This window comes from Marmota marmota, unplaced genomic scaffold (genome assembly GCF_001458135.2).
Source record: "Marmota marmota marmota unplaced genomic scaffold, marMar, whole genome shotgun sequence".
NCBI classification, from domain to species: Eukaryota; Metazoa; Chordata; class Mammalia; order Rodentia; family Sciuridae; genus Marmota; species Marmota marmota.
Genome location: NW_026000305.1, coordinates 3,772,285 through 3,787,594, shown reverse-complemented (window position 1 = coordinate 3,787,594; position 15,310 = coordinate 3,772,285). Strand labels below are relative to the sequence as shown.

At 34.8% G+C, this 15,310-nt stretch overlaps 1 protein-coding gene and 1 long non-coding RNA gene across 2 annotated transcripts in view; both read right to left on the bottom strand.

Moving 5' to 3' along the window:
• LOC125614465 overlaps positions 1-8,402 on the bottom strand; it is a 20,239-nt gene extending 11,837 nt beyond the window's left edge. The window contains exons 1-2 of the long non-coding RNA XR_007345050.1: positions 8,191-8,402; positions 2,130-2,136 (exon numbers count right to left, since the gene is read on the bottom strand). This is a non-coding gene — a long non-coding RNA (uncharacterized LOC125614465). The remainder of the gene's footprint in view (positions 1-2,129; positions 2,137-8,190) is intronic.
• A 616-nt stretch (positions 8,403-9,018) lies between these two features.
• On the bottom strand, positions 9,019-9,470 carry LOC107156074 (ubiquitin-conjugating enzyme E2 variant 1-like). The gene has a single exon (XM_048797276.1). The coding sequence runs from the start codon at positions 9,334-9,336 to the stop codon at positions 9,019-9,021; it is 318 nt and encodes a 105-aa protein (XP_048653233.1). The 5' UTR covers positions 9,337-9,470.
• Between the last annotated feature and the right edge of the window lie 5,840 nt (positions 9,471-15,310).

The following is a 15,310-nucleotide window of genomic DNA, read 5'->3' as shown; positions in this document are numbered from 1 at the left end:
TTCTTCTTCTTCTTCTTCTTCTTCTTCTTCTTCTTCTTCTTCTTCTTATTTTGGTACTGGGTATTGAACTCAGGGACCCTCAACCACTGAGCCACAGCCACAGTTCTATTTTGCATTTTACTTAGACACAGGGTTCCATTGAGTTGCTTAGTGCATCGCTGTTGCTGAGGCTACATTTGAACTTGGGATCCTCCTACCTCAGCATTCTGAGTCACCAGGGTTACAGGTGAGCATCAACACAAGTTTCTTCTTACATTTGTTGGAAACAAATGTTAGATTTTTTCCAGAATTATTTTCTTTGATAGATCATTATTGGTGTATAAGAAAGTGTCTGGTCATTGCCTGCTGATTTTGCATCTGATGCTTAGCTGCATTTTTAAGTCTGTTCCAAGAGTCTTTTGGTTTTATTCCTAGAGTATTATAATTATAGGTTCATACATCTGCAAAGAGATATAATTTGACTTCCTCCTTCCTATTTGTATGCTTTTCAAAAGATATTTATTTTTAGAAGTAGTTGGACACAATACCTTTATTTTATTTATCCACTTCCTTGTGGTGCTGAGGATGGAACCCAGGGCCTCACACATGCTAGATGAGCGCTCTACCTCTAAGCCACAATCCCAGCCCCTTGTATGCCTTTTTATTCCTTTCTCTTTCCTGATTGCTATGGATAAATCTTTGTACTATGTTGAATAAGACTGTTGAGACCAGACTTATTTCTCTTGTGCCCATTTGTGAGGAAATGCTTTCAAGATTTTGTTTGTTTGTTTGTTTGTTTACTATTCAGCATGACTTTGGCTTTGGATTTGTTACATACATCTTTATTATGTTGAAGAATGATACTTCTGTACATAGGTTATTTAAGACCTTTAACATGAAGCAGAGTGAAGTTTATCAAAGGCCTGTTTCTGCATCAATTGATTTTATTGTGTAATTTTTATCCTTAGATGTATTTATATGACATAATATGTTTATTAATTTCAGTGCATTGAATCATCCTTGAATTCCTGGAAAGACATTAGGTTGATTATGCTGTAAGACCTTTCAATGTGCTATCAAATTGCATTTGCAAGATTTTGCTAATGAGTTTTGCACTTAACTTCATCAGGTATACTGAGCTATGGTTTTGTTGTTGTTGTCATATCCTTGCATAGTTTTATGTGCTTGTTAACACTGGTTTTTCAGAATGAGTTTAAAAGGATTTCCATTCTTTCTATTTTGTGTGATAATTTGAGGAGCTTAGGCATTATTTCTTTAAAAGTTTAGTAAAACTCATTGTGAATACATCAAAACCTGTTCTTTTGGGGGGAGAAGGTTAATTGATACAACCTCATTAAACTTTATTGATCTATTTAGGATTTTGACATCATCTTGCAGTTTTGGTAGGTCATATGCATCCAGAAATTTGACTATTTCCTCTATATCTTCAAGTTTATTGATATATAGTTTTTCAAAACATTCTTTAATGATGCTTTCAACTTAAGTGTTATCTGTTGTAAAGTCTTTTCACCTCTAATTTTATTTATTTGAGTCTTCTATTTATTGGTTTGACTAAAGATTTTTCATTTTTGTTCTTTTCAATGAACCAACTCTTTCTTCTCTATTTTATTTATTTCTGCTCTCATTCGTATTATTTCTTTCCTTCAACTGATTTTGGGTTTTATTTGCCTTGTTTTTCTAAAACCTTGAGATGCATCGCTAAGTTACTTATTTAATCTGTCTCTCTGTTCTTGATGCAAGATATAACTTACCTATTAATATTAGTTTTACTGCCTCTATCAAGTTCTGATATTACAGAATTGTTCCATTTTCCTTTGATTCTAGGAAGTTTTTATTTCCACCTGAATTCCTAAATTTTCCCCATTCTGTTAATTAGTTTGTTGCTTGTTTTAGTTAGTTGTTTAGCTGCTGTGACTAAATGACCTGAACCAACTGCAGAGGAGCAAAAGTTTATTTAAGGTCTCATGGTTTCAGAGATCTCAGTTCACATAAAGCCAGCTACATCATGGTGGATGAATATGGCAGAGGGAAGTAGCCCACATGATGAGCAGAAAGCAGAGAAATTTCACTCACCAGATACAAATATAAACACAAAAGACACATCCTCAGTGCCCACATCCTCCAGCTACTCCCTACCTGTCTTCAATTACCACTCAATTAATCCCATCTGGTGATTAATTCACTGATTGTGTTAGGAATCTCACAACCCAATCCTTTCCCCTCTGATCCCTCTCACATTGTCTCACACATGAACCTGTGGGGAACACCTCACATCCAATCAATAACATTGCTCAGTCTCTATGTGCTTATGCAATTTCTGTAGTTTATACTGTGGACTTCTAGTTTCATTTTGTTATCTGATGAGAAACAATAAATTATTTTTTTGAATTGGTGAAGACTTGGTTTATGGTCTAATATATATCTATTTTGGAAAAGTTCTATGTGCTGTTGAAAAGAGGATGTATTCCATAGTTATTGGATGGAATATTATAGCTGTTTGTGAAGTCCATTCGTTCTATAGTATAATCTCTCTCTGATGTTTCTTTATTGATTTTTTAGGCTGGATAGTCTACTTATCAATGAAATTCAAGTATTATAGTCACCCACTATAATTGTATTGCAGTCTATCTCTCCTTTTATTTTCTGTGTTAGTTTTATAAAATTAGGTGCTCCAAAGTTCAGTGTGGATATATTTATAATCATTATATATTCTTGGTGAATTGTTCCCTTTATCAATTTTTAGAGACCTTATTTGTCTCTTCTTATTTTGGCTTCAAATCTCTTTTGTTAGATATAAATATAGGTATTTATTCTTGATGTTGGATCCAATTTACTTGGAGCAGTATTTCCCATCCTTTTACTTTCATTGTGCATATGGCATTAGAGGTGAATTCAGTTTCTTGCAGACAGCAATTGTTAGATTTCTTTTGTAATTCAATCATCCCAATCTGTGTCTTATAATTAGAAATTAGACCATTTACATTCAGGATTATGATTGAAAGATATGTAGTTATTTCTGTTATTTTTAAAAATTTCTTTGTGTTGTTTTGTATATTCTATATTAATTTCTTCCAGTCTTGGCTTACTAGATTAATAATCTTTGATTTTTTCCCTGTTTCTTTTTTCTTTTTTTTTCTTTTTCTTTTTGTGGTACTGGAAATTGAACCATGGGCTGTTTAACCACTGAAACATATTTCCTGGATTTAGCCTCAAAATCCTCCTCAACATAGTGAATCCACTTCATATTAGTGATGGTTCTCAAGTTGAAACCTATTTGTCATCCCTATATTAGTTGCCATATCCATGCCATTGTATAGATGATAGAGTCAGTGATTAATAGAGAAAGTCCTACTATGTATAATTTTGGCTGTTGTATATGACAATTTTATGCCTTTCCTATATTGCTGTAATTTGACACTTCCTTGGATTAATGTAGTAGCACAGTGTTGTAATAAAAACTATTTTGACTTCAGAAAATTGCTTACTTTAAATAATAAGTCTATGATTAAGGATATAAGATGATTAAGGATATAAAATATCTTTAATTAGCAGGAATAAGATCAAGAGATTGATAATATAACATGGTGGCTAGAATTAGTAATTATATATTGTATATCTGAAAATTGCTACAAATGGATTTTAAATGTTCTCAGCACAAAATGAAAATATGGGAGATCATACATTTATCAATACACTTAGTATTTTCATGTTGTTGAATATATTTGGATATATGCATATATATCCAAATATATGTATGTATGTACTTCAAAAATCATGTATGGGAACATAATTATATGTAATTTTTATTTGGCAATTAAAAATTGTAAGCCTGTTTCCTGCAATAGGGCAAACTAAATGATCTGAGAATATTCCCTCTATTATAAATTTAGAAATGTTTATATAACATATAAATCTTCATATAATAGCTTGTAAGAAAATAAGGAAATTTCTACAAGCCCCAAGTAGAAAAGAAGGTCAAAAACAATGTAATAACTATGAGTTGAATCTGCAGATGTGCTGAGAGGTGTCGGCTCATCTCAATAATCAAATAAGCATGAGTTTTAGTGTCCTCAGGTTTACATAAAGTGGGTAGTTTGAATGAAGATTTCCATTTAGAGCCAGAAATCATATAGGTACACTTATTAAAAGTGTGGACTATAAAACCTCCATTCATCAATGTGAAAAAAAAGATAACAGGGATTTTTTAACCCTGGGTTGTATTCACAAATAAAATTTCTTTTCTCCAAGAACTCCAACAACCAATGGCTCTGTCTTAACCTGTTTTGTCAATGTAAATTTAAATTTTCAGCAAGTATCTGTCAATAAATTAAAAACAAAGTGTAAAACAATGCAGGGCTATTACCAAACTGTTGCCTTAGTTTGGTAATAGCCCTGCATTGTTTGGCAATGTAAGCCTTACTAAAGCAACACATTCCAAGATAAGAAAAAAAGAGAGTCACAGGAACATCAGCATCACCTGGAATATGTTACAAGAGCATATTCTTATGCCCCAACCAAGATCTACTGAATCAGAAACTCTGGGATGGCATCTAGCAACCTGTGTTTCAACAAGCTCTCCAGATATTTCTGATGTGTGCTGAAGTTTGTGAATCATAGTTATAGAGAAAGCCCTACTGGAAATTAACGTACAATTTTTCACAAAAAAAAAAAAAAAAAAAAACGTTTCAGGAAACAGCATGTCATAAGGAATTCATCTCCATTTGGCCTACAGATGAGTAACTTGGGTTTAGTAGGGTTTTGCCATTTGCAATGCATATAGTATTTAGAAATTCAGTTGAAGCTACAATTCACTTTTTCTAAAATGTGTAGAATTGACTCTTGACAACCTCATAAACTGTGTGGATCAAATGAGGTAATGTTAGCAAATGTGTTCTGGAAAGAATAAAATGATATAAAATGCAGCCTTCTATTAAAAGTACATCCAAATACATAGTTGTTCAATCATCCCCTTGTCATTCCCATTTTATGGAGTAAAGTTGTGGTCATAAAAACCTTGCTGTGTTTTAATAGTGAAACTAGATTCTTTACATAGTGTCAAGGAGTGACAACTTCTGCTGAGTATCACTACAGATTGTTCAAGCAGAAATGGCATCAAAGCAAAGATTGTTTTGGTTTACTAGACAGGGCAGTCTTTTTGTGTCAACAAAATAACCCATAGAATTCCTCTAGAATTCTTCCTACTCTATCAAGCAGAGAGGTTTCCTGGGATCTGACTCCATTATAAGGCTATCTAAAATGGCTTGATATCAAAGATACTGGAAAGTTGATGGTGGTCATATTAATGGAAATAAAGCCTAATAAAATATTTGACAAGTTTTTACTTCAATCCTTCATGGTAAATTTCTGAATATAGTAAAAGATTGTCACTCCCTCTCTCTTTTGAATAGTAGGTTCAGATAATCAAGTCGAATTCCTTTGTGAAATAGGAGGAATAATGAATACACTATTAGACTGAATTTAGCTGTAAAGCACAAAATCTATGTGCTACACAATGCTAATACTCATAAGTAGTTGCTTCCTCATCTTCTCTACTTCTGGGAGTTTACTCTTGGCACCTTAACACCATCTACCATCTCTTGAATGAGATGCACCACCATCAGCATTATCACTATCATCTCCATAATTATCAGTCCTGTGTGCAAAATCCAAAAGCTTATACCAAAACTACTTTCCCAAACCATGACCTTTTCTCATATTTTAACAACAGTGCATTTCATCAGCTCCCTTGGCTTATTATTGTCACAGGAAGGCAGGGCTCAGAAGCCAAGTCATCCTAAGTAGGACTCAAACAGTTTGCTGAAGTCAAGAAATTATACATGTAGTTTATATCTTATTGGCTGAAGACTTTCATTTGTTGTCTCATTCTATTTTTATGACTAAAATTTAAAGTGCCCATTCAATAGTTACCAATCATCCTACTGTAATTCCTATGTTTATTTTCATTCTCATTTTCTTTTGTTCAACAATAATTTCACATCATCTCATCTCAAGCATCCTATAGTGTCCCTTTCCTCACTATCAACTGATTAAGTAGCCTCTTAATTCACTGAAAATACATGCAATCTTAAGAGATCTACTGTAAGCTTGTACCAACATAATTGCCCATATAAGCACATCTGTACCCACATAATCTTCTTTATATGTATTTTGCTCCTGAAAATAAATTATTTTATATATTATCACTTTATAACTGTACATTGCATCCTTATCCTACAAGCATTGAAGTATCCCACATCTTAAATAACAATAACATCACTTACAGCAAAAACTTTCCTAAATCCTAATCCCTGATCACTTAATCCCTCTTCACATTTTGTCTCTGATAACTTTGGAGCATCCTCCTTTCAAAAGTGCTGTTTAGACTTAACTCTTTCAAATTTCCCACAACTTATTTTTTGCAAATGTATTCTAATTAGATTTTGTCCTTACTACTCCATTGAAATCTCACATTGTCACATTTACATTTTTCAAATACAGAGTCAATACTCATCCTCATTTTATTTGATATTTTGGCAGCATTTGACACAGGTGATCACTTCCCTATTTTTTAAAAAAATCTTTATTTGGTTTAATTTGAGTTGGAAAGTTCAGCTGCTTAATCTCTATGACAGGGAGGAGATGAGATACTGAGTTCAAACACATGGTCAATTGTTTAGTCAATCATGCTTAATAAAACTCCAGAAAATGAAACTCATGGGACATTCCTGATGAGTGAATATATCAATGTTCTGGGAGAGTAGCACACCTTGACTGCATAAATGCTTCAGTGCTTGGAACCATTCTAGACTTCACCCTGTGTACTTCTTTATCTTGTTATTCATTGTAATCTTTATATCAAACTGGTATTCATAATCATAGTTACTCTTGAGTTATCCTAGTAAGATATAGAACTTGAGAGGGTGTGGGAATCCCCAGATTGGTAGAAGGAAAAACGGAAATGAGGACAAACTGGGATCCCCACTTACATGTGACTTCTGAAGCAAAGATAAACTTGTTCAGGACTTTGACTTACAATGTGTTAGATCTGATGCTAACACAAGGTAGATAGTGTCAGAATTGAATTGAATTGTCAGACATTCAGTTGATGTCTGAGAACTGGTGTTATAATGCATTCAGATATTTACAATATCTTTGCTACATATTTTGATATTTATTATAAAGTAAGAATTGCTGACAAAATTGATTTCGGTGATGTGAACTCAACAACAGTTTGTTGTATACTGATTTTACCTTCCAATGAATTAACTGTTAAATCTGATACTGTTTGGTTTAAGATTTTAAAGTAGCAGATATCACATTGAGGTTATATTAATGTTAAACAGCAACAACAACAACAACAACAAAAACCACATAAACCTTGAAAGCCATTTACAAAACATGAGTAACCACACATTGATTTAAATGGACTTGAAACATTTTATGCGTTTAAAGGTTTTCAAATTTTTATTATTAATCCTTTTAGAAATGAATGCTAAGCTTTTGGTTAAAATACTGTGTTAAATCCCAAGCAAGGAAGAAGAATGGTTAGCATAAAATACATAGAAAGGAAGAAATTTTAAAATTGCTTTCAATTTTCTTCAGAATTTGCATTTCAAGAAGGAATCACCATGAAATACCCACTACAGGTTGTTTCTTTTTCTTTCTTTCTTTCTTTTTTTTTTTCAGAACACCATAAATTACCTTTATTTTGTTTGCATCCAGATCTCAGCATAGTGGTCCTGAACAGGAAGTGGGAGATACAGCAAGGTACCAGGAGGCCAGGCCCCATCAATGCTGGGATCTGCTGTGCACACTGGCTCCTCCTCAGTCCCTGCTGAGCACCTGGGAGGCAGTAGCACCAAAACCAATATCTGCACTGGGTCTAGGTTTCTCTGGTTCCAGTTGTCAGATTCCACACTAGGCCCTCGGGGATGGCAGGCGAGCCCCACAGGGGGCCCTGTTCACCCTTCTTCACGGTCTGAAAGCCACATCATTACAGGAAAGGGAACAATCCAGAGGGGCCCTGTGTGCTCTACAGGCGTCTCCAGGAGGCCTCCTGCAGGTCTAAACAGAGGGACCCTGAGGGATGGCAGGTCTATGTCACCCTGGGGACTGCCCTGTCCACCTTACAAAGACCTGGGCCAAAGATGTATTGGCTGAGGGTGACAGCAGAGTGGCCGGACCCAGGACCCAAAGCTCATTTCCCAGGCTGGTGGAAAGTGATCAAACGTGGTTCCAAATGTGGAGGAGGAGGTCAGAGATTTCCAACCTGACCTGATGACTTCTGGCCAAGCAGGGAGGGAGGTGGAGAGTGCCGGGTGGTGAAGGTGCACAAGGGAGTTGAGGAGGAGGAAAAAAGCAGCACCCCTCGATCAAGGTGGGGGAGGGGGAAAGCCCTGAATTCTTCGCAAAGGACAATTTCAAAGGGGCCAGAGGGTTACAGTTTATGCTTCCACCAAGGACAGGAGTGGAGGAGAGTGGGGCAGGACAATGACTTAGAAGGGGTATCATTTGAGACTTAAGAAAGTAACCAGGGTGCAGGCAAAGCACCCCACATCCAGCAGTAGTCCCCAGGTTGTGACCTGAAACCTTTGCTCTACTCTTGCTGGAGGGCTGTCCCAGGGCTGGCAGGGCAGGAAGGGGAGAAGGCAGAGCCCCCAGGCCGAATAACCAGCAGCAAGGTGATTGTGGGACCTGTCTTTTCACAGTTGAGTTGGATGTGCCCCACTGGTCATGATGGGAATCAATTTAAATAGACTCTCTTGATCCCAGAAGTTCAACTACATGGACAGTGGTTACACTTGACAGGACGATTTGTTATAGCACAACTTATATATTTCAAATGGAAAAAAAAATATTAGTAACATTTACAGTATCTTAAGATAAATTGCCTTCGATTGGGAGTTTCCTTTCCTGTAGACTTTGAGGTCTACAAGATGTATCTAGAAAATTTACTACTGTGGAAAATGAAGACTGCTTAAATTGAATGTGGGGAGGGCTTGTGGTTTTTCTTTTCGATTAATTGCTGTAATACTGTCCTTCCAGAGGCTGAGGGAGTTTCATATTTTCTTTAGACATCATTAAGCACCGCAGCTCTTGCAGAACAACTTTGATGCTATATGAAGTCTGCCACTTTGCTAGCACTGATATGGTTCTTGGGTCCACCACTCCATTAGAACTATTAACTCCATTCATATTAATTTTTGTTACAAATATTACAAAGGGGGGTGTTTCTGGGTATTTAGGTCCACATTGTATTTTAAGGCTGTATATTAGGTTTTCATAAATTGTTCTTGGAGGCCCAATTATCATCCCTGTCCATCTCGTAAGTGTCATGTCTTCCTCATCTTCTAGATCCTAGCTAACTGTGCCATCTTCTACTCTTTTCTGGCCTTCTTTGAGTTCTTCCAACAGTTGGAAATTGCGAGGGACTTTTACTCCCAAGCCCGTGCTGGCTGCCATCTTGCGTAGCTCGGTTGTTTCAATTATAATCAACTTAAGAAAGATCAGTTGTCTTTATCAGACATTAAATAATATACACAGTTAATATATAAAATCTGAAATATTTATTAATTACATGGCATTCAATTTAAAGTTATAAATTAAGATCTTGTCAGACTAGATGCTGCTATTAATTAAACTGAGTAAGCATGAATTCTTTTGGTAAGCACACTGGCACTCAGCAGGCAAGTACTTGTTATGTGTACACCAAGCTACTGTTGTATCAAAGAGCATGCCAAAAAGAATGTGCTATAATCACAACATGTGCCCTTCACCATGCTTGCACCACATTGTCAACAATATACTTGCCTTGAATAGTACCTGTGCACATCCTTCTTGCATTTGCCTTTTGAGGGCATAGATTGTTTCTGGACTTAACTTGAAGATATAGATATATTTCTTGCAATTATAAAAGAGTTCCATATACTTTGAGAAATCTAGATCTGAAAAGTAGAAATGGAGCCTTTTCTTCCATCCTTGACCTCATTATTACTACCCACAGGGGGGGATGATGTTTATTATATGGATTAAAATGGAGATACACCTGGCTCATATGCACCAGCATTATAGTATTGTGTATTACTTTTCCAGGACTGTTACAATAAAGTAAATGGCTTAAATTACAAAACTTTATTGTCATGCAATAAATTAAAAAATAAAGACTGGATAACTGACATCAAGGTCTTGGCAGGGCCATGTTTCTTTTGAATGTCATAGAGAAAGATGTATTCCAAATCAGTCTCAGAGTTTTGGGTAGGTTCTTGGGTTTTGACATCAGAACTAATCTTCACAATGCATTCACCCTGTGTGTATCCAAATTTCCCTTTTTAATAAGAAAACCAATTAATAATGGATTATAGGCCCATCCTATCCAGTGTGGCCTCATTGTAACAACTAACTATATTTGTGATGACGGTATTTCCAAATTAGTTTTCATTCTGAGATACAGGGAGTTAGTACTTCATCATGTAAATGGGGGGAAATTCAACTCACAACAGGTAGAAATTCATAATGTCTTTTTAAAATTTATTTTTTAACTTTAACTTATTATATATGACAGCAGAATGCATTACAATTCATATTACGCATACAGAGCACAAATTTTCATATCTCTGGTTGTACACAAAGTAGAGTCACATCATTCATGTCTTCATACATGTACTTAGGGTAATGATGTCCATCCCATTCCACCATCTTTTCTACCCCTATGCCCCTTCCTTCCTCTCTGCTCCCTCTACCCTATCTAGAATTCATCTAATCCTCCCATACTCCCTACCCCCAACTCCATTATGAATCAGCATCATTAAACTCCATTATGAATTAGCATCATCATTAAGAGAAAGCATTCGGTAAGTGGTTTTTAGGGATAGGCTAATTTTACTTAGCAATATATTTTCCAACTCCATCCATTTACCTGCAAATGCCATGATTTTATTCTATTTTTGTGCTAAATAATATTCCATTATGTATGTATACCAAAGTTTCATTATCCGTTTATCTAATGAAGGGCATTTAGGTTGGTTACACAGTTTAGCTATTGTGCATTGTGCTGCTATAAGTATTGATGTGGCTGTGTCCCTGTGGTATACAGTTTTTAAGTCCTTTGGGTGTAGATGGAGGAGCTGGGTCAAATGGTGGTTCCATTCTCAGTTTTCCAAGGATTCTCCATACTGCTTTCCATATTAGCTACACCAATTTGCAGCCCCAGCAGCAATGTATGAGTGTGCCATTTCCCCCACATCCTCGCCAACTTGCTGTTGTTTGTATTCTTTTAAATTAATTAATTAATTAATTAATCTATCTATTTATTTATTTTTATGTGATACTGAGGATTGAATCCCATGCCTCACACATGCTAGGTAAGTGTATTACCTCTGAGCAACAACCCCAGCACAGTTTGGGGCAAGTTTTACTGAGTTCTTACTTTTTTAAATTGATTTTATTATTTTTTAAAAATACACAACAACAGTGGAATGCATTACAATTCTTATTACACATATAGAGCACAAATTTTCGTATCTTTGTATATAAAGTAGGTTGATGTCAATTTATGGCATTATACTTGTACTTTTTGCATTATAATTCTTAATACACATATATAACACAATTTTTCATATCTCTGTTTGCATATAAGGTATATTGACACCCAATTGTATTCTTAATAGCTGCCATTCTGACTGGCATGAAATGAAATCTTAGAGTAGTTTGGATTTGCATTTCTCTAATTGCTAGATGTGGCGGACATTTTTTTCATATATTTATTGATTGATTATATATCTTCTTCTGAGAAGTGTCTGTTCAGTTAATTGACCCATTTATTTACTGGGTTATTTGGGTTTTTTTTTTTTTTTGGTCTTAAGATTTTTGAGTTCTTTATATATCCTAGAGATTAGTGCTCTATCTGACATGTGTGTGCTAACAATTTGTTTCCAAATTGTAGGTTCATTATTCACCTGATGGTATCTTTTGCTGAGAAGTGGCTTTTTAGTTTGAATCCTTCACATTTGTTGATTCTTAATATGAATTCTTGTGCTATGGGAGTCTTATTAAGGAAGTTGGGGCCTAATCCAACATGATGGAGATATGGGCCTACTTTTTCTTCTAATAGACTTAGTGTCTCTGGTTTAATTCCTAGGGCCTTGATCCACCTTGTTTTAAGTTTGGTGCATGGTGAGAGATAGGATTTTAATTTCATTTTGTTGAACATTTATTTCCAGTTTTCCCAGCACCATGTGTTGAAGAGGCTATGTTTTCTCCAATGCATATTCTTGGCACCTTTGTCTAATATAAGTTAATTGTAATTTTGTGGGTTAGTCTCCGTGTCCTCTATTCTGTACCATTAGTCTACAAGTCTATTTTGGTGCCAATACCATACTGTTTCTGTTACTATTGTTATATACTATAGTTTAAGATCTGATATAGTTATGCCACCTGCTTCACCCTCTTGCTAAGGATTGCTTTAGCTATTCTGGGTCTCTTTATTTTTCCAGATGAATTTCATGACTGTTTTTTCTACTTATGGGATTTTGATTGGAATTGCATTAAATATGTATAGTGCTTTGGTAGAATGGTCATTTTGACAACATTAATTCTGCCTATCCACAAGCAAGATAGATCTTTCCAACTTCTAAGTTATTCTTTAATTCCTTTCTTTAGCTTTTTGTAGTTTTCATTGTAGAGGACTTTCACCTTTTTTGTTAAGTTGATTCCCAGGTATTTTATTTTTTGAAGCTATTGTAAATGGGATAGTTTTCCTCATTTCCCTTTCAGAGCATTTGTCACTGATATACCGAAATGGCTTTGATTTATTCATGTTGATTTTATATCTTGCTACTTTGCTGAATTCATTTACTAGTTCTAGAAGTTTTCGGGTGGAGTTTTTTCAGTCTTCTAGGTATAGAATGATAAAATTGGGAAATAATGCTAATTTGAGTTCTTCTTTACCTATCCATATCCCTTTAATTTCTTTCATCTATCTAATTGCTTTAGCCAGTGTCTCCAGAACTATTTTAAACAGAAGTGGTAAAAGAGGGCATCACTATCTTGTTCCAGTTTTTAGAGAGAATACTTTCAATTTTTCTACATTTAGAATGATGTTGGCCGGGGTTAGCATAGATCGCTTTTATGATGTTGAGATATATTCCTGTTATCCCTAGTTTTTCTAGGGTTTTGAACATCAAGCTGTGCTATATTTTGTTGAATGCTTTTTATGCATCTATTGAGATGATCATATGACTCTTATCTTTAAGTCTATTGATGTAATTAATTACATTTATTGATTACCATATGTTGAACCCACCATGCATTCCTGGGATGAACCCCACTTGATGGTGATGTACTATCTTTTTGATATGTTTTAGTATTTGATTTGCCAGAATTTTATTAAGAATTTTTTCATTTATATTTATTAGAGATATTGGTCTAAAGTTTTCTTTCTTTGATGTATCTTTGCCTAGTTTTGGAATCAGGTGATATTGGCTTCATAGAATGAGTTTGGAAATGCTCCTTATTTTTCAATTTCCTGAAATAAATTGTAGAGTATTAGTATTAGTTCTTCTTTAAAGTTTTTGTAGAACTCAACTGTTTATCCATCTGGTCCTGGGCTTTTCTTTGTTCATAGGCTTCTGATGCCATCTTCTATTTCATCACTTGAATTTGATCTGTTTAAATTGTGTATATCATTTTGATTCAATTTGGGCAAATTATATTACTCTAGAAATTTGTCAATGCCCTTGATATTTTCTATTATATTAGAGTACACATTTTCAGAATAATTTCTAATTATCCTCTGTATTTCTGTAGTGTCTGTTGTGATATTTCCTTTTTTAATCATGTGTGTTATTAATTTGAGTTTTCTCTCTTGTTCTCTTCATTAGCATGCCTAAGCATTTGTCAATTTTATTTATTTTTTCAAAGAATACTCTTTTTGTTTTGTAATTTTTTTCAGTTCTTACTTTTGTTTCAATTTCATTCATTTGAGCTCTGATTTTAATTATTTTCTGTCTTCTACTGATTTTGGTGTTGATTTGTTCCTTTTTCCCAGGGCTTTGAGATGTAATGTTAAGTCATTTATTTGTTGACTTTTTCTTCTTTTAAAGAATGGACACCATGCAATGAATTTTCATCTTAGTACTGGCTTCATAGTGTCCCAGAAATTTGGATATGTTATATCTGTGTTCTCATTCACCTCTAATATTTTTTTTAAATCTCCTCCTTGATGTCTTTTGAAACCCATTGTTTATTCAGTAGCATATTATTTAGTCTCCAGGTGTTAGAATAGCTTTCATTTTTTATTTTATGATTGATTTCTAATTTCATTCCATTATGATCTGATAGAATGCAGGGTAGTATCTTTGCATTTTTATATTTGCCAAGAGTTGCTTTGTGGCATAATACAAGGTCTATTTTAGAGAAGAATCTATGTCCTGCTGAGAAGAAAGTGTATTCACTTGTTGAAGGATGAAATATTCTATATATGTCAATTAAGTTTAACTTATTCATTGTATTATTGAGTTTTGTAGTTTCTTTGTTCAGGTATTGTTTGGAAAATGTATACAGTGGTGAAATAAGCATGTTAAAGTCACCCAGGATTATTGTGTTGTGGTCTATTTGACTCTTGAACTTGTGAAGAGTTTGTTTGATAAACATAGATGCTCTATTTTTGGGGGCATATGTATTTATTTTGTTATGTCTTATTGATGAATGGTTACCTTAAGCAGTGTAAAATGTCCTTCTTTATAATTTTTGGTTAACTTTGGCTTGATGTCTACTTTATTTGATATGATAATGAAAACCCCTGCTTGCTTCTGCCGTTCTTTGGACTGGTATGATTTTCCCCTACCTTTTAACTTTAATATATGGATGTCTTTTTCTATGATATGAGTCTTTTGGAAACAGCATATTGTTGGGTAATTTTTAAAATCCATATTGCCAGTCTTTGGGATGCCTGCTCCAAGATGCAGCTCCTTCTAGGTCCTGTCTGTTGTCCCAAGGTAGGGGCTACTGCATGGGGAAGGTTATGTGAATGGCTGCAGTATCTCAAGATGAAAATGGGTTAGACCTGAGCTCCCAGGTGGTGTGTGTGAGGGAGTCATACCCAAGTTTATCCTGGGCCCTGCTTCCCATGAAGGTCAGTCAGGTGGGCCTGGGCCAAGCCTGAGCTATAGGGTTACCTTTTTTTTATACTGAGCTAACATTAAAAATGCAAATACAATTCTTAATACACCTTTATATTAGAGAGCTCATATATAATGGTATAATTTGGTGTGAACATACTTTATATACAGAGTTCCAAAAAATTGTTCTGTGA